This window comes from Heloderma suspectum, chromosome 5 (assembly GCF_057233095.1).
Source record: "Heloderma suspectum isolate Gila_16-S chromosome 5, 16-S_ref, whole genome shotgun sequence".
In the NCBI taxonomy this organism is placed as follows: domain Eukaryota; kingdom Metazoa; phylum Chordata; class Lepidosauria; order Squamata; family Helodermatidae; genus Heloderma; species Heloderma suspectum.
This window is the reverse complement of record NC_139462.1, coordinates 124,298,744-124,319,982: the sequence shown is the minus strand read 5'-3', so window position 1 is coordinate 124,319,982 and position 21,239 is coordinate 124,298,744. Positions and strand designations below refer to the sequence as shown.

Here is a 21,239-nt window from a genome sequence, read left to right as displayed (position 1 = left end):
GGCCTGGTCGGCTGCTCTGCGGAGCTGCCGCGGAGCACAGCCGGCCGTTTGAGGATTCTGGAGGGAGGAACGGAGCGCCTCCCCCCCCAGGATTCCGGGGGGAGGGACGGAATACCTCCACCCCACCATCAACATAATCCGTGAAAGGTAAGTCACTTTCGTACATCCCTACTCATTTTTTTATCAAGTAACCTCCCTTGTAGACCGTGGGAATGCTGTAGACATCATATACCTCGACTTCAGCAAAGCTTTCGACAAAGTGCCCCATGATATCCTGATGAGCAAACTAGCTCAAAGTGGGCTAGATGAAACAACGATCCGGTGGATCCACAGTTGGCTACAGAATCGGACTCAAAGACTGCTTATCAATGGGACCTTCTCAAACTGGGGAGGGGTAACGAGTGGGGTACCGCAGGGCTCAGTCCTGGGCCCAGTGCTCTTCAACATTTTTCTTAATGACTTGGAGGAGGAGGTGCAGGGAATGCTGATCAGATTTGCAGATGACACAAAATTGGGCGGGATAGCTAATACTTTGGAAGACAGAAACAAAATTCAAAGTGATCTGGATAGACTGGAGCGCTGGGCAGAAAACAACATAATGACATTTAATAGGGATCAATGCCAAGTTCTGCACCTAGGAAAAAGAAACCAAATGCACAGTTACAAGATGGGGGATACGTGGCTCAACCACACTACAAGCGAGAAGGATCTTGGAATTGTCGATCACAAGCTGAATATGAGCCAACCATGTGATGTGGCTGCAAAAAAGGCCAATGCTCTTTTGGGCTGCATTAATAGAAGCATCGCTTCCAAATCCCGGGAAGTACTAGTTCCCCTCTACTCAGCACTGGTTAGGCCTCATTTGGAGTACTGTGTCCAGTTCTTGGCACCACATTTTAAGAAGGATGCAGACAAACTGGAGAGGGTTCAGAGGAGGGCAACAAAGATGATCAGAGGACTGGAAACAAAGCCCTATGAGGAGAGACGGGAAGAACTGGGCATGTTTAGCCTTGAGAAGAGAAGACTGAGGGGAGATTGGAGAGCGCTCTTCAAGTACTTGAAAGGTTGTCACAGAGAGGAAGGCCAGGATCTCTTCTTGATCATCCCAGAGTGCAGGACACGGAATAATGGTTACAGGAAGCCAGATTCCAGCTGAACATCAGGAAAAACTTCCTGACTGTTAGAGCAATACGGCAATGGAACCAATTCCCTAGGGAGGTGGTGGGCTCTCTCGCACTGGAGGCATTCAAGATGAGGCGGGACAGCCATCTGTCAGGGATGCTCTGACTTGGATTCCTGCATTGAGCAGGGGGTTGGACTCGATGGCCTTGTAGGCCCCTTCCAACCCTACTATTCTATGATTCTATGATTCTATGAATAAGCATGTCCCTTCTATGTTTAGAAGAGTAAGCTTGAACAGGATTCTAACATTAAAGCAGGAGGAGCTGTAGTGCAGTGGTAGAGCCCCTGCTTTTCATGCAAATGACTGCAGGTTAGATCCCTGTCGTGTCCAGGTAGGGCAGAAAAAAACAACTGCCTGAGACTCTGGAGAGCTGCTGCCAATAATACTGGGCTAGATGGATCTAATTCAATATTAGGCAGCTTCTTAAGTTTCATATACCTTGCACATGCACACGCACATACGCCTTCATCAATCTGTTGGTCAGCCAGAGGAACTTCCTCAGCTGGTTATTTGAGTAACGATGATAATTTGAGAAATTGAATAAATACATAAATAAATAAACTCTTGTCTCAGTAGACTGTTGTTAACTGACTGGAAACAGGGATCACAGCATTTTGAAATTTAATTACATATGTGGAAAATTGCCAAGGAAGCCCAACACAGTCACATTTGACTTCAAAAGAAGAAACTTCTCAAAAATGAGAAGATTGGTTAAAAGGAAGTTGAAAGGGAAAGTAAAGAGGGTGAAGCTTGTCCAGAAACCTTGAGGGTTATTTGAAACCACATTAAATAGTAGCTCAGCTAGTATGCATACTGCAGATCAGGAAAGGTACCACCAAATCCAAGAGATCACCATTCTTAATGAGCAGAGTCATGGAAGCCTCAGAAAACTGAAGTCTTGCCCAAATGAGGAGAACAAAAAGGAGCACAAACTTGCAGCCCTCCTCCCAAATTCAAAGGGACAATAAGGGATGCAAAAAAAGGATGTGAAGGTCATATCACCAAAAACTAAGTTAAAACAATTTAAAACATCTTTAAATATATCAGGAGCAGGAAACTAGCAAGGGATACAGTTGGACTGTTGGAAATTTAATATATGCTAAAGGAGGATAAGGAGATTCCTGAAAAGCTGGTAGATCTTTGTGTCTGTCGTCTCTGCAGAAAATGTGAGGCGTTTACCCATACCTGAACTGGCCTTTTCAGGAAGGGAGTCTGAAGAACTCGGACAAATAGTGGTGACAAGAGATGAAGCTCTAGACTTTATCAAGTTAAAATTATCAAATAATTGGGTCTGAATAGTATTTATCCAAGAGTGCTTAAAGATCTCAAATGTGAAATTGCTGATCTTCTAACAAAAATATGCAACTTGTTCTTCAGTTTGACATCTGGTGGAAAGCAGCCAGTTGTTACTAAGCAGCTCAATCTTGCTGCTCTTTTAAGTATATTCCTAGCATCTTGACTTTGTTGGGTAAGGTATGTTACATAAGAGTTTGGACATATATGGCAAGAAAGTAGAAGCTTATGGACTGCCTTCTTTTGATACCCACAGCAGGTGGAGGTACTGCCCACCTGCAATAAGCATGAGACCTATAGATGCATGCAAATGCCTAACTTAGCAGTGGAGGCTGCTGGCTCTGATTTCCGTGGAGCTGTGAATCCATTCTGGGTTTCAGTTGGAACCAGCCAGAATGCTAAAGGAGCTATTCAAGGTGCTGAACCCTATCCCCCAAACAGATTCAGCACTTTGGATAGCTCCTTTAGAGTTCTGGCTAGTTCTGGCTAAAACCAAAATGGATTCGCAGTTCCACCACAATCGGAGCCACCAGCCTCCATTGATACTTAGCTATGATCATGACCAAGCCACCACAGGCACAACCGCTTAGTTTGCCAATGAGCACCCTAGTGATGGTAAAGTACCATGCCAAAAGCTCTGTCACCACTAGTAAACATAATAGTACTCATTAGCATTCCTTTTAAAGGGAGGGACTTCCTACTCAGAGTTTGCACAGGTGCATCCAGAGTAGAGAATCAGCTTAACTTAGATCTCCTCTTCAGTTTTCAGCAGGGTCCATGGTAAAGAAGAAGCGTTACCTAGATTCCCTGTTGTCCTTTTTGTTCTAGAGTGACTCCTCCCACCTACGGAAAAACCTTTAAAGAATTCTCAAGCTAAAGCTCAGGTTCAGTCTGTGGCTCAGGTTCAGCATTGTAGCTCGCTCACTCCTGCTCTTCTTCCCCCAGTCTTTCTTCCCTATCCATGTTTGTGACTTTTCTCTTGGTGTAGTCAGGGTTTCATGGGAACATACAGCCTCATGCCTACACACACACACACACACACACACACACACAAGCTTGTGTACAAAGGACATAATATGCAAAGGTTAAAAGGACCTGCTAGGCCATTTGTGGCCCCCAGTTCCCCATCACAGACTCACAAAAGGATAACCCCATAGCCTGGCAGAAAGAACCTTTCGACCTGAAATACTCAACTGCCCTGTTTGAAGAGAAACCCTTTTGCCTTTCCACTCAGGATTAGGTAATATCTGCTTACTGATTTCCTCTGTTCTAACCCTTTCTCTCTCCAGAGCTCAACCCACTATACCCACACCAACCCAAACTTTGTGTCACTTCTCTGACTCTATCCTGTATTTATGATCTGAAACAGTCCTTTTCAAGTGCTGGTTGTGCACTAACCCTGTTTAAATATTGCTCATGCACACATTCACATTTACCTTTGGGATAAAACTGCAATTTGATTATTCTAAAGCTCTGCTCAATGTGATTTCTTGTTAATTCTCTATCTGAGCACCCCAGTTGCTGCCAAAGCACATCATGACTCTGGTTAAAGATTCGTGACATATGTTTCTCAACTGTGTGCATTACTAAACACGTATACTTGAGGACGCACATTAACACAATATGCTGGTTCGCATAATTGCAGTGAGGAAAATAAGCCATGGTGGCTTATTTCCCCTGCTGTGCATGCCAGCCAGATTTTCCTAATTACCCTCACTAGTGTGGCTTACCATGTCATCCAAACCTGGTCAACCTAGCCTGTAGGGGGTGGGGGTGGGGGTGGCAGCAACACTCAAATAACCCAACAACAGCCCATGGGTTATATGAAGGTTGCTTCCTCCTCAAACAAGCCATGCCACCTGGGTTTGGATAACCTGGCAAACCGTGCCAGTGAGGGTAATTAGGAAAATCTGACCAGCACCTGCGGCAAAGTTAACAAGCCACTGTGCCTTGTGAACCACCCCACCATCATGTGAACCATGTCAGTATAACATCATCTTTCAAAAAGGGAACAGAACAGTCCTTGCTGCTTGTCTAAAGCAAAATCATGGCAAAACCTACAGTGGTTCATGAGTTATGGCTAAGCTGAATACACAAAAGCTAGGAAATAATTTTTCTACCCATAACGCCAGCCCCCTTTCAAATCACAACGCACCTTGGGCAAAGGGAACAGCACATGTGTGGCAAGTGACGAAGGGCAGGAGCCCCTTGGGATGCATACGGGACTGTTGAAGCACAGGGCTCTGAGACCTAACAGTCCACAGCCTGATTTCCCAGCTTTTGTGTGTTCGGTTCAACCATAAGTCACGAACCACGGTAGGTTTTGCCACTGATATCACAGGTTTTGTTAGTAAAGTGTTAAAGACATGTCCTTGGTGCCCCCCTCTTGCTTCACCCCTGCCTCCCCACAAGTGTTGCATCATGGATGTAAGAGCACAACGGGGTGTGGAGACTCTGGAGCTTATCAACACTGGAGTTGTAAGAGAAGATTTCCCCACATTTAGAGCATTTCTACATTTTACGTGTCTTCTGGAGTGTACAGTGGCTAAGGAAACGGGCAGGCTAAAAGTATGGGGGAGGGAAGTTGGGGACAAGTGGTGGTCTGAAGAAGTCTGTGGTGGGCAGGAACAGACCATGGCAGCTGGGTGTGAGGAGCTTCTGTTCGCAGCTTCCAAACCCCTTGCAGTATCTGGCTACCAGTATGCCAGAAGTGGCAGGAGGGCACATCTGCTGTGGCTCACCCTGGAATACCAGGCACCAGCCACAATTCAGAAGGCCGAAGAAGCCACGAAGTCTGGGAGCAGGGAAGTTGGGCACAAGTGGTGGTCAAGGAAGAACATCTGTCACTGGCAACCGAAGACCTTCCAGAAGCCTTGACTGTGACTAGTATGCTTTCCAGTATCATCAGATTATCATACTGATTAAAACCTGCCTGGTTGCTCTTCCCATCACCTCTTCATGCCAAGCACCATGCAACAGCAGTCTGTTCTTTCTTAGCCACAAACAGAATGTGTGCACCTTTAAATGTGTCGGAAGTCGCTTGCGTACAGATAGGTGGTTGACATTGCACACTAGCCAGCACCCCTCTGCTTGGTTGCACCAGGTGACATAGAGATGAAATTCTGCTGCCAGTGTGGTAAACGGTGTGCCTGGGGTGGGGGGCTGGTGGTGGGGGCTCCAGGCTGGGAACAGTGGTTTGGGGAGGAGCTCATGCCTGGGTCTGCTGGGTGGACTTGGGATTTTAAAATCCCAAGCAGAGTTGGGATTTTACATAATAACTGAGAAACCAGAGAATGGGATGCGTTAAAATGTGTTTGATGGAGTTTCCTCCCCTGTAAGCGGGTTTAGAATTGCAGCCTACATCTCCCAGAGGAATTCTGAGAAACAAAAAGAGGGACATTAGGAAGAAGAAGAAGAAGAATCCCTTCCAAAATGGGCAAGCTGAAATCTGAAATTGAAGACTTCTTTGTGAACCCAGTCCTCCAGAGCTCCCACCCCCACCCCAATTTTACCACACCCCAGCAATCTGCTTCAAATTCAGTCTTCAAATTCAGATTTAGATTTCAGCTTGCCCATTTTGAAAAGGATCCTCCTCCTCCTCTTCATTAAATGTTCCTCTTTTTGTTTCTCAGAACTCCTCTGGGAGATGGAGGCTGCAATTCTAAACCCACTTACAGGAGAGGAAGCCCCACTGAACCCAATGGGGCGTACTTCTCAGTAGAGATGCATGGGATTGCCATGTTCCCATTTCTAGTCCTCACCCCAATTTCTCCACATCTCTGCAATCTGCTGCAGAGTTACTGCTCCTCACCCATTTTTCCCCATGTGTGCACTGCTTGTTACTGCAATAAAGTGGAGAAGGGACTTTACATAACAACAAACTACAGAACATCAAAGAAGCACAACATCCTAAGAGAGCAGAAAGAGCATGAGTTACTACAGTTAGCCTTTAATCCTTTCACTGCAGGGGAGCAAGATTTATTTCTGGCTTCTGAGTAAACATGCACAGAAGGGGAGGGGATGTTAAAGATTGAAAGCAGGCTAACTAAAGTGATTGAGTATCCCCACTACTGCGGTAATGTGAGGGGTTCTTTGATCTTCTCTGGTTTCTCAGTTATGTAAAATCCCAAATCCGCTTTATTATTTTATCGCAGTAATGTTCTTTCTGGTTTATGGGAGCATTCATAATGTAGTAGCAGCTGGGACCCTGGACAAGGGCGGGAAACACACCTCACTCATTAGTCTCCTCGCCTTTTTTACTCTATGTCCACCCACCTCATACCCCACTTGTAAATAACTCCACTCCCCCCCCCCCGCCCCTGGTGGCTGTGGTTGATGAAACTGGAGCACATATTTCGGGTTCATTATGGAGCGGCAATGTGCTATTTTGATGTTGTGCTTTTAAGGGGTTTATTTTTAAGGTAGAGGCTTCTGAGCAGACCACACCTATACTTTCAGGGGGATGGCTGCCAGAGGTTAGTGGTAGGCAAGGCAAAGCAAATACCATGAGGTAGCTCGGAACTCCTGAACGGCCAGCTGCAAAATGGCAGAAACATCAGGGAAACACATGCAGGGGAAACATTGGGGGAACACCCCTTAACTGGGGTCACTGAGGTCACAGCTAGGTGAAAGACACATCCCTGGGCAGGGCTATCATGCCGATGTAAATGCAGAGGGTTGGTACACACCACAACAGAGGCACAGACAAGCTGAATTAAGGGAAACAATTGGACTAAAAGTAGTCTCAGAAAAAACGTTTTTTCCATGAAAATCTCCAGGATGGCTGCAAGATGGCCACGATGTCATGTGCCCCAAATGACCTCCAAACACAGCCAACTCACTCATAGAGACAACCCCTGGGAGTGCTTTCCTCCCACCAGCCCTGATAAGAATGAAAGAGAAATGGTCATAGAACAGGGTGATTCATGCATGTCTGGTACGCATGACCAGTCATAATCTATCTCATGGGGGGGGGGGGGAGTTTAATTTTTTGTGCTCCTGCAAATCTCAAAGTTCCCCCAAACTCAATTTTGTTATGGGTGGCACCATTTTGACTACACAGCAAGCAGCATACCTCCCTCTAGTTCAGTATTTGAGGGAGAAATGATAAATAATATCCAATAATGATTACTTATTTTTCCCCATTCTCTTCAACAAGGAAAAAAGGAACTCTCCCAGACAAATAGCGAAACCCCTTTTCCCTGTCATACTGTTCAGACTGGGCGGTGGTGGTGGTGGTGTTTCCAATCTGATAGTGCTTAGGTTCAGAGCTGGATGTGCAGCTAAAAAAATGGTTCATCTAAGCAAGTGTTCATTGACACGCAATAACCTTCAGCTTCATGTATTTCCAGCAATTATACATATATAATCATTTTGGCTCTTGGTAGTTCTTGTATTAAGGTATTAATTAAGCAGGTCTTTTAGTTAAGAGATAGGCAGAAGTTAAATAGGGAACTACTAGTACATCTCTGGGTGATTTGCAGTAAATCAGCAAGATTCTTGACTCCCAGTTTAACAAAGTAACAACATTATTTTTTGCACCTCATAAAGCTGTTGCAATGAAGAAAGCTTGGGATAACCAGCAGTGGACGTTTGTGTGGAAGGACTGTGAGCTCAGCTCAAAGGAAGAGTACAGGCAGGTAGCACAGAACTGCAGGGATGGCATCAGGAAGGCTAAAGCTGAGAATGAGCTGAGGTTAGCGAGGGATTCTAAAAAGGCTTTCTTCAGATACGTGCATAGTAAACGACAGAGGAAAGAAATGGTGGTTCAGCTATTAAATAAGTATTGCAAAATGATAACAGATGACAAAGAAAAGGCAGAAGTGCTCAATTCCTACTTTGGCTCAGTCTTCTCCCAAAAGAGGGTCTATGACCCCCCTGGCAAAGGCGAAGTACAGGCTGAAAGGGGAGGATTGCAGCTTGAGATCGATAGCCATATGGTCAAGGAACACCTAATTACTTTGAACAAGTTCAAATCTCCAGGGCCAGATGAACTTCATCCTCGAGTCATAAAGGAAGTGGCAGAAGAACTCTCAGAACCACTGTCTATTATCTTTGATCAATCATGGAGGATGGGTGAAGTGCCAGATGACTGGAGGAGAGCTAATGTGGTCCGTATTTCAAAAAGGGCAAAAAGAAGGAACCTGGGAACTACAGACCAGTCAGTCTGACATCAATCCCTGGGAAAATTCTGGATCATATTATAAAGCAATCCATTTATAAGCACCTTGAAACCAATGCAGTCATTACTCGAAGCCAACATGGATTTGTCAAAAACAAATCCTGCCAGATGAATCTGATCTCATTTTTGGATCAGGTAACCTCCCTTGTAGACTGTGGGAAAGCTGTAGACATCATATACCTCAATTTCAGCAAAGCTTTCGACAAAGTGCCCCATGATATCCTGATGAGCAAACTAGCTCAGAGTGGGCTAGATGAAACAACGATCCGGTGGATCCACAGTTGGCTACAGAATCGGGCTCAAAGAGTGCTTATCAGTGGGATCTTCTCAAACTGGGGAGAGGTAATGAGCAGGGAACCGCAGGGCTCAGTCCTGGGCCCAGTGCTCTTCAACATTTGTATTAATGACTTGGAGGAGGAGGTGCAGGGAATGCTGATCAAATTTGCAGATGACTCAAAATGGGGCGGGATAGCTAATACTTTGGAAGACAGAAACAAAATTCAAAGTGATCTGGATAGACTAGAGCGCTGGGCAGAAAACAGAATGAAATGTAATAGGGATCAATGCCAAGTTCTGCACCTAGGAAAAAGAAAACAAATGCACAGTTACAAGATGGGGGATACGTGGCTCAACCACACTACAAGCGAGAGGGATCTGGGAATTGTTATCGATCACAAGCTGAATATGAGCCAACAATGTGATGTGGCTGCAAAAAAGGCCAATGCTCTTTTGGGCTGCATTAATAGAAGCATAGCTTCCAAATCCCGGGAAGTACCAGTTCCCCTCTACTCAGCAGTGGTTAGGCCTCATCTGGAGTACTGTGTCCAGTTCTGGGCACCACATTTTAAGAAGAATGCAGACAAACTGGAGAGGGTTCAGAGGAGGGCAGCAAAGATGATCAGGGGACTGGAAACAAAGCCCTATGAAGAGAGACGGAAAGAACTGGGCATATTTAGCCTTGACAAGAGAAGAGAAGACTGAGGGGAGAGATGATAGCGCTCTTCAAGTACTTGAAAGGTTGTCACAGACAGGAAGGGCAGGATCTCTTCTCTATCATCCCAGAGTGCAGGACATGGAATAATGGGCTCAAGTTACAGGAAGCCAGATTCCGTCTGAACATCAGGAAAAATGTCCTGACTGTTAGAGCAAAATGACAATGGAACCAATTACCTAGGGAGGTAGTAGGCTCTCTCACACTGGAGGCATTCAAGACGAGGCTGGACAGCCATCTGTCAGGGATGCTGTGACTTGGATTCCTGCATTGAGCAGGGGGTTGGACTCGATGGCCTTGTAGGCCCCTTCCAACCTTACTATTCTATGATTCTGTGAAAACAAAATTCCTAGGCTCAGAATGTGCTCAGAGGCACATGGTTCTTTAATTCTAAGTGTATCAATTGCATCTAGGTCTGGTTGGTAGATCTTGGGGTTCTAGACAAAAATAAAGTTGATATGACAAGCCCTGTATTAGGTTGTATGCTCTGATCATGGAACTATAATAATCATAGGGATGGAAGATAGATTTTACTCCTAATGGCACTAAATATATTTCTGAACATACTTATTCAAGGTTACTGAATCAGAAGGAGACATTTAAATTATGCATTTTCGTGTCTTTGGAATAGCAAGGATTTGTGCTGGAAATTCCTTTTCATTCTGATGTGAGTTATCCATGGTAAAAGCACAAGTATTAAATTAACTAAACAATCTTCCAAACCTATCCTATGGTCAGACCAAGATGGCTGCCACAGAACCCCACTACTTCACACTAGTCGGTGTCTGCTGTCCATATTACAATGCCACATCATTAGTGTGGCAAAGTGAAAAGAGCTGCTTAGTGACATACTAGCTACAGTGTTCATGCCAAGTAGCATGCCCCTTTTATCAATCAATCAATCAATCAATCAATTATTTATTACATTTATATCCTGCCTTTTTTCCTCCTTAAGGAACCCAAAGTGGCATACATTATCTTCCTCCTCTCCATTTTATCCTCACAACAACAACCCTGTGAGGTAGGTTAGGCTGAATGTCTGTGACTGGCCCAAAGTCACCCAGTGAGCTTCCATGGTCAAGTGGGGACTAGAACCTGGATCTCTTGGCTCCCAGTCCAACACACCACACTGGCTCTCATATCTTGATAACTCCCTTTCAGGCCCAAATCCAGATGGGATGGAGTGCCTGGGACCAGCAAACATGCCCCACATTGTCCCGATCTTATATTCCGTTATGAAGCATCTGAGCCTTACTGTATAGGCTTACTGCTAGAGGAATTCTCCTATGAGTTGACCAGTGCAGTTTGTTGATTACATCAGTAGCTGGCAGGATAGGTTGAACAATGAGAGAGAGAGAGAGCCCTCTTCTAGCCGATCCTCAACATCCTTATTCTGTTTTTGTTGCTGTTGCACTGTGGTAAGACTGAATAACATGAGAGTTCAAGTTTCTAGATTTTCAGTTGCACCATGATGAATGAGACAAAAAAAAAAAATTGACCACCACACTGAGATTTCCCTGAACAGGCATGCAACAAGATAGTTAGTGTTGCTTTGGATTCTGAGACGCTTGTTTCAGACAGAATGGGTTGGGAAACTGAAAGAAAAATGTTCATTCTGTACCACATCGAGATTTCCACCAGCACGCGTGCTGCAGGCTGCTTTGGGACTAGAGCTGCCTGGTAAGGATAAAACAGTTTTGGTGTTATGGTGTTGCAGGTAAAAAGAGTGATAAGTTAAGCACCCTCTGCCAACTCACTACTTGCTTGCTTCAAATTGCATCCTCCCAAAATCACTTCACACCAGAAAAGAGGTGTGGGCTTTGGTTTGTGAGCTTAAATTGTCTAACTTCATTCTCTGTGTAAGTCCCCTGTAAGCACCTTTTAGAGAGGAAAAGGCACTGGCCTACAAATGTACTTTAATATAAATAAGTAACCCATTCCTCTTCAGAATCAATATGTTCCCCACACTGCCAAGATATACCTGTTCTTAGTGCTTCTTAAAAATCTACGAAGCCTTTCCCTCCACGCCCCCCCCCCCATGTTTTGACATTTCTCTTCATTACTGGCAACATCATCAGTCACAATGGTGCTAGGAAATACAGCTACAAGCACAAGTCATTAGCAACAGTACGACTCAGCCCTACTGCATCAAAGGAGACCCCCATCTCTCACTGTCAACTCACCTAGCAAAAGCATGGGTCAACTCACAGAATAAAGACATAACTCATAGGAGGATTCCTTTAGGCATGTTCAGTTTCACTTCAAAGCTAGAATGCTGTTGGTACTCCAAGGTTTTCAGAGGAATTCTATTACAGATTAGGGATGTCGGAGGAATCTGGTTTGGGAATCCAGCGAGTTGTCGCCAGCTCAGCCCCCTAGATGCTAGCTCACGGACCCCCAAACTTGCCCAACTCAGTGTGCGTCAAGTTGGGCAAGCTTGCGGTTCCCCACTTCGCTGCAGGCTGCCATTTTATGCAAAATCATAAGCCTGTAAAAGGCTTACCTGCAATTTTGCATAAAATGGCAGCTCACAGGAAAGCAAGATCCTGGGTGCCACCCACCAGGCACCTGCAGGTGGTCTAGTGTCTTGTCCCGAGCACCCGCCAGGGTTGGGCAAGTGGCAGGGGTCCAGCAAGCGGCATGCATGGGGGAATTCACCCATCCCTAAATACAGAGGGCTTCTGTGTGCAATGCCTATTCCTTTAGTTATGGAATGTGACCTCACAAGGTGAGCACATATTACTACATGGATTGGAACCCTAGCATGGGGGGGAGGGTAGGAAGACTTGAATCTCCCCCCCCCCCGATCCCAATCTGGATCAGCCCAGCCATGCCTCCAATTTACATTGGCAGAAAAAGCATCCAGTTTTAATGGAAACTGAAGGCCTAGGGCAAAGCATTAAAACCGCCTACCCACCACTCCGGGGTCCTGATCCTTATGACATCGCATGAGCTTACTTTTGAGTAAAAAAAGAACACTTTAGCATGTGTGTCCACAGAAAAATCCTAGGAGGCTCGCAAGATCTATGACTTGTAACTACAGGCTGTTGACTTGACTCTTCGCAGTCTTTATACGACTGAACCCTATTACAACATTACATGTGCATGCATGTAAACAAGAAGCAACAAGAAACAATGGTGGGCTGTGCCTGTTGGTGACTTCCTGTATTGTATGGGATTATACATTTCCTGCCAACCTAGCAGTTCGAAAACAAGAAATCGCAAGTAGATAAATAGGTACCGCCTCGGCGGGAAAGGTAAGTGTTCCGTGCACCTCGGTGTTCAGTCATGCCGGCCACATGACCATGGAAGCGTCTTCGGACAGCGCTGGCTCTTCGGCTTAGAAACGGGGATGAGCACCGCACCCTAGAGTCGGACACGACTGGTTGGGGACACCTTTACCTTTACCTTTTTATACATTTCAGAACTAACTTCTAACGAATTGCTTTGTTTGTCCATAATAACAGAGTAAAGCAAAAGAAAGATACATATCTTCAATTTGTCCATTGAACAACAATACTGCAGGACTCTATACCAAATTAAAATTCCTAAGGCTGAATTTCACACCCTTTACATAGAATTTGCCTTGGCTGTGATGAATGCCAAACATAAGGTCCGAAACCAGTCATACTTCTTTTGTTAATTCCTGTCTGTCCATAACTTAAAGGAAAATATAATACAAAGTGGATCATTCTTTAAACAAAAACTGGAATCTTTGAGGGTCTTGGCCAAAGCAGTCAATAATATATTTTATACATTTCTCCTTGGGATAGATTTCTCTTTCAGCTTTTCTCTATGGACACTCAACAAACACAAGCCAGACAATTGATCTTTGTCATTGTCGAACGTAGCCAGTCTTCACCTGGCACAAAGTGCTAAAGGATTGTTCAATTGTGCAAGTTGTAACTGAGAGCTAAAGTGCAGTAAGGATGGCCATTTTAAAAGCAGGGAACACTTTGGAGTGGGCCAATATTCAGTAAGGGTCATTTGAGAGAGAGAGAGAGAAAGAGAGAGAAAGTTTTAACAAAACAAAACAAAAAATAACAAAACCAGACAAAAATTAAAAACATAACATATTCTGAAATCCTCAGTTTCAAATATTACAATATTCTAGGAAGAAAAAAAGAGAGAAATAATAGGTTACACGTAAACTTCAGTAGAAGCAGGCCAGATATCTAAATATAAGTCCATCTGCAAGTTATGCCTATATACCACTCTTTCAAACGTTGCTAGCATTGTTAAGTCTTCAATCTATTGCATTATAGGTGTTGAGCTTTTATTCTTCCAGTATCGTAATATCAGTCTTTTAGCAACCAAAAGGGCACAAAAGATCCATTCACGCTGACCATGTATTACATTCCAAAAAGCAGGTAAGTAATTTAAGAGAACATTTACATCAGTAAATATTAAAGAGCTTTCCAATACAAAATTGATCCGTATAATAATATTATCCGTATAATAACTTCCTCCTCAAAGGAGGCAACCATTGGGCATTTCCAAAACATGTGAATAAGAGAAGCATTAACTGCATTACACCTTCAACAATTAGCTGAGTTTGACAAACCTTTATTGAAGAGACATTATGGTGTCCAATAGACCTGAAACAAATGTTTTTGCTGAATAAGGCGTAACTGAAGATCCATAGAGATATCTGAAACAGACTCCAAAATGGCAGTCCATTGATTAGACAAAATAGGACATTCCAAATCCCTGTTCCAATCCTGCTGTAGACCACATGTATCATTTATTCATTGATAATAAGTATTGGTAAACATGAATACTGGGTCCATATATCTGGTCAGTTTCAATACGTTTTTCCAAAAGCAAAGGAAACTCTGAGGCAGTAAAAGCAGCAGGACCAAATCTAGATACTTTCAAATGTTTCAATTGCCAATACTGCCATTCTGCTGTAGCAGGCAAATCAAATTTATCTCGCAAAGGTGAAAATAGCAAAAACTCAAAATCAACACCCAATAATTGATCCAGGGTAAAGATCACTTTATCTGTCCAGGTCCACCACAAGAATATTCTCTTTCCAGTTCTTAAATCTGGCTTTCCCCATAAAGTCAATTTGGCATTGGAAAATGGGTCAGACTGTAATTGGCGTGACATAAGCCACACGTCCCTAACTGCCAAGATTATGGGAGGAGCTCTATCAGCCTTAATATGCCAAGAACCTAATGCCATCCATTTAGAGAGAGGCTCCAGACAATAAGATTCCAACACTGACCAAGGTATAAAATCAAATCTGAGTGGAAAAGACCAAAATTTAGTACAGGTCAGCAAATAAGCCTGATGGTATGTAGCAAGATCCTGAAAACCGAACCCACCTTCATTAATAGGAAGTTGTTTCCCTTTCAAATATATTCTTGGTGGAAAGGAACCCCAAAAGAATTTATGAAACAAAACATTAAGTTTTTGGAAATATTTGCCAGGTATAAGTATGGGCATCCCATGTATAACATAAATAATTCGAGGTATAGTATTCATCTTAAGTGTATTAATGTCTCCCCATGAACTAACTTTAAATATAGAACATCTTTCTATATCTCATGAAATATTATTAATCAACTTATTTAAATTTAACCTAATCATTTGAAATATATCTCTAGGGATAATTATTGCCAAATAAGTAATGGACTCTGGGCACTGTCAAAATTGCCAATTGGCCAATACACTAGAGCATACCCTACCTCCAATCGGCAGCATTTCCAAAATTGACCAATTAATTGAATAGCCAGACAATTCACCAAAAGTAGTAATCAATTTCATAAAAGCTGGAACCAATGACTAGAGTTTCAAGGTAAACAACAAAAGATCATCAGCATAAAGGCTCATTTTAAATTCTAAGCCAAAATGGACAAATCCATGAATACTCCTATTTTGTCTAATAGCACGCACCAAGGGCTCCAAATATAAGTTGAATATCAATAGGGAAAGTGGACAACCTTGTCTAGTGCCCCATCCAAGTAAAAAAAAAAAAGCCGAAAAGAACTTGCTCTACGAGCTGAGTATAACATTTTAACTCATTTCAAAAATTCTATAGGAAATGCAAAATTAGTCAATGTGGTAAAAATAAATTTCCAATGAATTTTGTCAAAGGCCTTTTCTGCATCCAAAGAAATGATGGACGCTTGGTCAGTTCTTTCAGAGTTTAAAGCGACTAGATCAAAGACTAATCTAAGATTATTAGCCCCATGTCTATTTTTAATAAATCCCACCTGGTCCGGTCTAAGCAATGTGGCCATAACTTGTTGCAATCGATCAGCCAAGAGTGAAGTTAATATTTTGATATCTGCATTAATTAATGATATAGGTAAATAATTAGCACAATAGTATGATCCTTGCCAGGCTTATGAATCACGGTAATATAAGCATCATTTAATGATGAAGAAAGGGAGCCCATCTCAAAAATATGGTTATAGAAGTAGTACAACTTTGGAGCTAAAAAACTGGAGAATATTTTATACCATTCAATTGGGAATCCATCCGGACTGGGTGATTTACCAGTATTCATTTTCATAATTGCATTCATAATTTCCTCTAAACGCAGAGGAGCTAAAAGCTGTTGTTGTGAAAAATCTAAACATGGAAGATTAATCTGAGAAAAAAAGCATCCATATCTTGCTCTGATATCTTGTTACTGGTGCTGCAAAGATCAAATAAAACTTTAAAAATTGAGAGCTTATGTCTATAGGAGAAGTATATACTTTGCCACTCTCATCTTTAATAGCAGAAATGATCTTTTGATGTTGATGCTGTTTAAGATGATGTGCAGGGATCTTACTAGGATGTTCACCATTTTCCTAATATTTCTCTCGTAAACAAGTCACAGCAAATTCCACCTGCTGTGAAAGAATATTATTCAGCTCATGCTTAGTGTTCTGCAGCTCTAGGTAAAGTTGTGCACTGGGGGAAGTGGCAAACTGAGTTATAAGAGATTTCAACTTCTTATTTAAAAACTTCTGTTGAGTTTTTTAAAGTTTCTTTTGATAAGAAGCATAAGAAATAATTCAACCCCTTATAAAAGCTTTACTCGCCTCCCACTCAATGTTACATGAACCCACCGTGCCCTCATTAGTATTATAATACTCTGTTAGTTCAGCTAACATCTGAGTTTTAAATTCTCATTATTGAGAAGAGAAACATTAAAGCGCCAAAGACTAGGAGTGTCAGAAAACTGCAGTTCCAAGCATACTGGGGCATGATCTGACACTACCAGTGTGTCAATCTTGCAGTCTTTAATTTGACATACTAAAGATGTAGAGATAAAAAAAATAGTCTAATCTAAAGCAATTATGGGGAACTGGTGAAATAAAAGTATACTCCCTCGAGTCCAACGGGCCCCTTCCAACCCTACTATTCTATAATTCTATGATACTCTTTTGGCAGGATGTAAAATTCTCCAAACATCAGTTAAACCATATTCCTTCATGTAAGCCTGGAGTGCCAGTCTCACAGCCGATTGGGTCTTAGTAGAAGCTGTACTCTTACCTAGCAAAGGATCTAAGACCTCATTAAAGACCCCACCCACAATCAAATAATCATAAGCAATATCAATCAGTTTAGCAGAACAATCACGAAACATACCCGGAGGAATCAATGTTTGGCCCATATGCATTGAGCATATACATTGATAATTTACCCATATGCTTCCCTACCAGAATCAAAAACACCCCTTAGTATCAAGAATCACCTGTTGAACTGAAATAGGAAGTCAATTATGAATTAAAATCGCAACCCCTTTACGCCGTGTTGAAGTATCTGCGGCATAAGCATCACCAACCCAGTCCTTTTGCAACATCTGTCCATCTGCAGCCATCAAATGGGTTTCTTGTAAAAAGGCCATGTCAACATTAAGCTCTTTTATCTTAGAAAGAATTATTTTCTGCTTGTTTACATTTTGCAGCCCCTTGACATTCCATGAAGTCATGTTAAGCATTGAAAAAGCAAAAGCAAATTATTTGCTCCTCCACCCAAACACATCTTTCCAGATTTACAACAAATAACTAAATTTGTATAACATAAGTGGTATAAGAAATACATCCTTAGTTTACATTTTGTTGTTGTTTATTCAGTCAGTCACTTCCGACTCTTCGTGACTTCATGGACCAGCCCACGCCAGAGCTTCCTGTCGGCCGTCGCCACCCCCAGCTCCCCCAAGGTCGAGTCCGTCACCTCCAGAATATCATCCATCCATCTTGCCCTTGGTCGGCCCCTCTTCCTTTTGCCTTCCACTTTCCCTAGCATCAGCATCTTCTCCAGGGTATCCTGTCTTCTTATGATGTGGCCAAAGTACTTCAGTTTTGCCTTTAAGTTTGCCTAAGTTTACATTTAGGACTAACCATTTCAAACATCATCAGAATAGTTCTTATTGCATAGAAACTGAGGAAAAAATTAATATTATTCAAAAATATAAACAATAAATGAAAATTTAAAAACCCAAAATAAAAATAAAATAATCCAGTTTGGGTCCACATCTTTTATCTAATGCCCCCCAGTGCTAACCCCCCCAACAAACCAAAAAATAAAATAAAAACAAAAACAAAACATAAAAACATTTGCTTTCCATTTGGACCAATGTGCAACTGCAGTACTCAGCTAGGCTGTCCCGCATATTGAATACATACACAGAGCAAATTTACAAACAGGCAAATGTAACCAGCAAGAAATAATAATGATAAAAAATAATTTAAAAAATGGGTATTTTAAGTAATTTTATCTGGTGATATATACATCTATATATACACATACACATGCATATATATGTACACACACACACAACCTTAATAACCTAAGTTTAATGTGATAGTTACATATAACCTATGTTTAATCAAACTTGCGGTTGGAGATGGCGTTGTGTAGGATTTTCGCTGCGTCTCTCCTGAGTTACAGTTTTAAAAATGCCTCTTTGAGACTGTTGTGTTATCTGGGTATTTGCTATTAACCTTGCTTAAGCTTTTTTTTTTTTCCCTACATTTATATCTGCTTGTTGTGCTTCTGGAGGTGAGAGGGGGCATGGCAACACCGAAAGGAAAGAAAAGCTTGGGAACACTGCCCACCCCACCAGTGGGGGCCCCAGCAAAAGTTTCTAAAGAAGAAACTGAGGGAGAGGAGCTGCTTGTTTTGATAAAAAAAAATTGTCTTTGCAATTATCTTTTCAGTCAAAGCAGCTCAATTCAGGATTCCATCACTACTCTTCAAGGGTCTGAAGATTCAATGTATATTTGTCTTCAACAGATGGAATCAAAAGTTAATGCACTTGAAGACCGAATCACTGCTCACAAAACTGCAATGGATGCCTCTCATAGTGTATTATCTGCTCGAATTTCTCAATTAGAAGCCCTCACTCGGCGAGCTAATCTGCATATTCTCAGCCTTAGAGAGCTGGCTACAGATCTCCGTCTTGCCGAATTTATGGATAAATTTCTCTGTGAGGTACTGGCTTCGCCTTCTGATTTTCCACTTGATATTGAGCGTGCTTATCATGTTCCTGGTTCTATACGAGGCTCTAGAGTGGGGCCAGTTATCTTCAGTTTTTACGGGCCTCCACTAAAGAATATCTGCTGCATACAGCGAGACAGAGTAGAGAGTTTCGATGGGGGCCAGCCAATGATAAGATTATGTTCTTTCCTGATTATACTAAAGAAATTGCTGATAGAAGAAGATGATTTACCAAGGCGAGAAACCTGGCAAAGCAAATTAATTTGCAATATCACATTAAATACCCTGCCACATTTTGCATATTTTGAAGGCCAGATGAAGAAGTTTTTAAGTTCTGATTTTGCAGAATCATTTCTTACTGGCATTAAAATTAAAACTAAGGCTGTCTCCCTCAGCTCCTTGAATCTGAACTTCAGCTACTTTTTCTTCTTTGTTCTTTTTTTGGGCTGCTAGTCAGTATTTTCAAGTCTTGTTCTGGTGTTGCACTGGCATTTTCTGATATCAAGTCTGGGTGACATGCCAGACCTAATTACATTGCATTCTATTGCTTATTCCTTTCTTCTTCTTCTTCTTCTTCTTCTTCTTCTTCTTCTTCTTCTTCTTCTTCTTCTTCTTCTTCTCCATTTTTCTTTTTCTATTCTTCCTCCCCTCCTTTTTTTCCTTTTTGCATATGTATAACCATGTATATATATAATTTCTGTTCCTGAGTGTGTGTATTTACATATTTTGATTCAGTAAGGGTCATGTTGCATATGTCACACAATGATGGGTGTATTTCTTTGGTATGTCTTTTTGTCCACTACTCATACCAAATAACAGATTCATCCCCAAAGTTTTCAAATTTGTAAAGTTCCTGAATAGAATTGACATGGGTTTGAAAGTCTTTTTTTCAGTGTGGCACATCTGAGATGGATGTAGTTTCAGCAAACTGTAAGCAGGTTGTTTTTCATCACTGAAACGAGTCCTCTGTGAGGCAATAAGTGAATCCAAGTAGGGAATGTAGATGGAGAACTCTTCTGTGGATTGTTGGGTTGATTGGGATGGTTTTTCTGTTGTATGGTTTGTCTAGATGCTTTAAAGTCTATGGAATAAGCAGTGGACAAAGGTTGTCTGAGGGCAGATTACCCTGATTTGTGCTTGAACCACACACCTTGTTTTCCTGGCATGGTTGAACAACCATCATATCCTTGACCAATGCACTTATTGAGGTCTAGTCCAAACTCAGAACAGGAAGATAAGATTGTGTTGGCTATGCCCACTGTAGTTTGGTCTGAAATTGAAATGAATCCAAGGAATTCTTCATGTACAGATGCATTCCCATCCCTTTCTTCCACAAACCTTACACCTAGAGACAGTTGTTCCATGCCAGAAATATCTGCTGTTTCATCCGCTCAAACTGAGAATCTCTTGGAAGTGTTAGCCTTCACAACAATATCTTCCCTCAAAATTTGGCCACACAACTTTATTAACTCATACTGCATTATTGTAGATGTGTACGTAGCATTACCTGCCCCAGTTTCCAATTTTTTAAAAAAATATTTCATGCCCTTCCTCAACACAAAACTGTAAAAAGTCTATCATGTTATCTGTTATCTTCATGGCCTTACCATGAAGAGCAAGGTCATGTGACTCACAATACACAGTGGTTGATATTATGAAGTACAGGTTCTGTTTATTTCGCTCTATATAGCTCTTGCATATGACTTATTAAGGAAGCAATCCTATTGTGATTGATGGTTGCCTACGAACCCGGGGGTGACCACCTATCCAGTGCAAGGTGGGAGGAGTGAGGAGCGGATCTCCTCCTCCCTCCCACTGCTTTGCTTTCATGGCTAGACAGCCAATTTCAGCTGTCTAGCCATGGGACCTTGGAGCACAGGGAGAGGTGGCCGGATGACACATAGGAAGTGTCGTTCTGGCATTTCTGACCTCCCTGCCCCAGCCCACCCCCAGGAATGCCCCGTTGTCCCTGCTCTGTGCTGCTCTTCCGAGTGCAGAGCACAGGGCCGATCCACACAGCCTACGGCCATAGGATTGCACCCTAAGTTGCTGTTCAGTTGACACCTTTTTCCTGTTCATAACAGAAAGGAAGTTAGAAGTATCTTCATGTGAACCACTACGCCATCCACTTTTTGAGTACAGCTTCA

At 42.4% G+C, this 21,239-nt stretch overlaps 1 protein-coding gene across 21 annotated transcripts in view; it reads left to right on the top strand.

The window, feature by feature from the left end:
• Positions 1-21,239, top strand: part of TSPAN9 (tetraspanin 9) — a 311,820-nt gene that overhangs the window by 159,447 nt on the left and 131,134 nt on the right. For 10 of the 21 annotated variants that reach the window (XM_084859959.1, XM_084859965.1, XM_084859966.1 and 7 more), the window contains one exon: positions 18,889-19,086. The exons of 10 other annotated variants lie outside the window; for them this stretch is intronic. In XM_084859959.1, the coding sequence (XP_084716085.1) occupies positions 18,889-19,086 (198 nt within the window). Of the gene's footprint in view, positions 1-492; positions 19,087-21,239 lie in introns of those variants that run through there. One more of the 21 variants, XM_084859960.1, reaches the window with a different exon arrangement.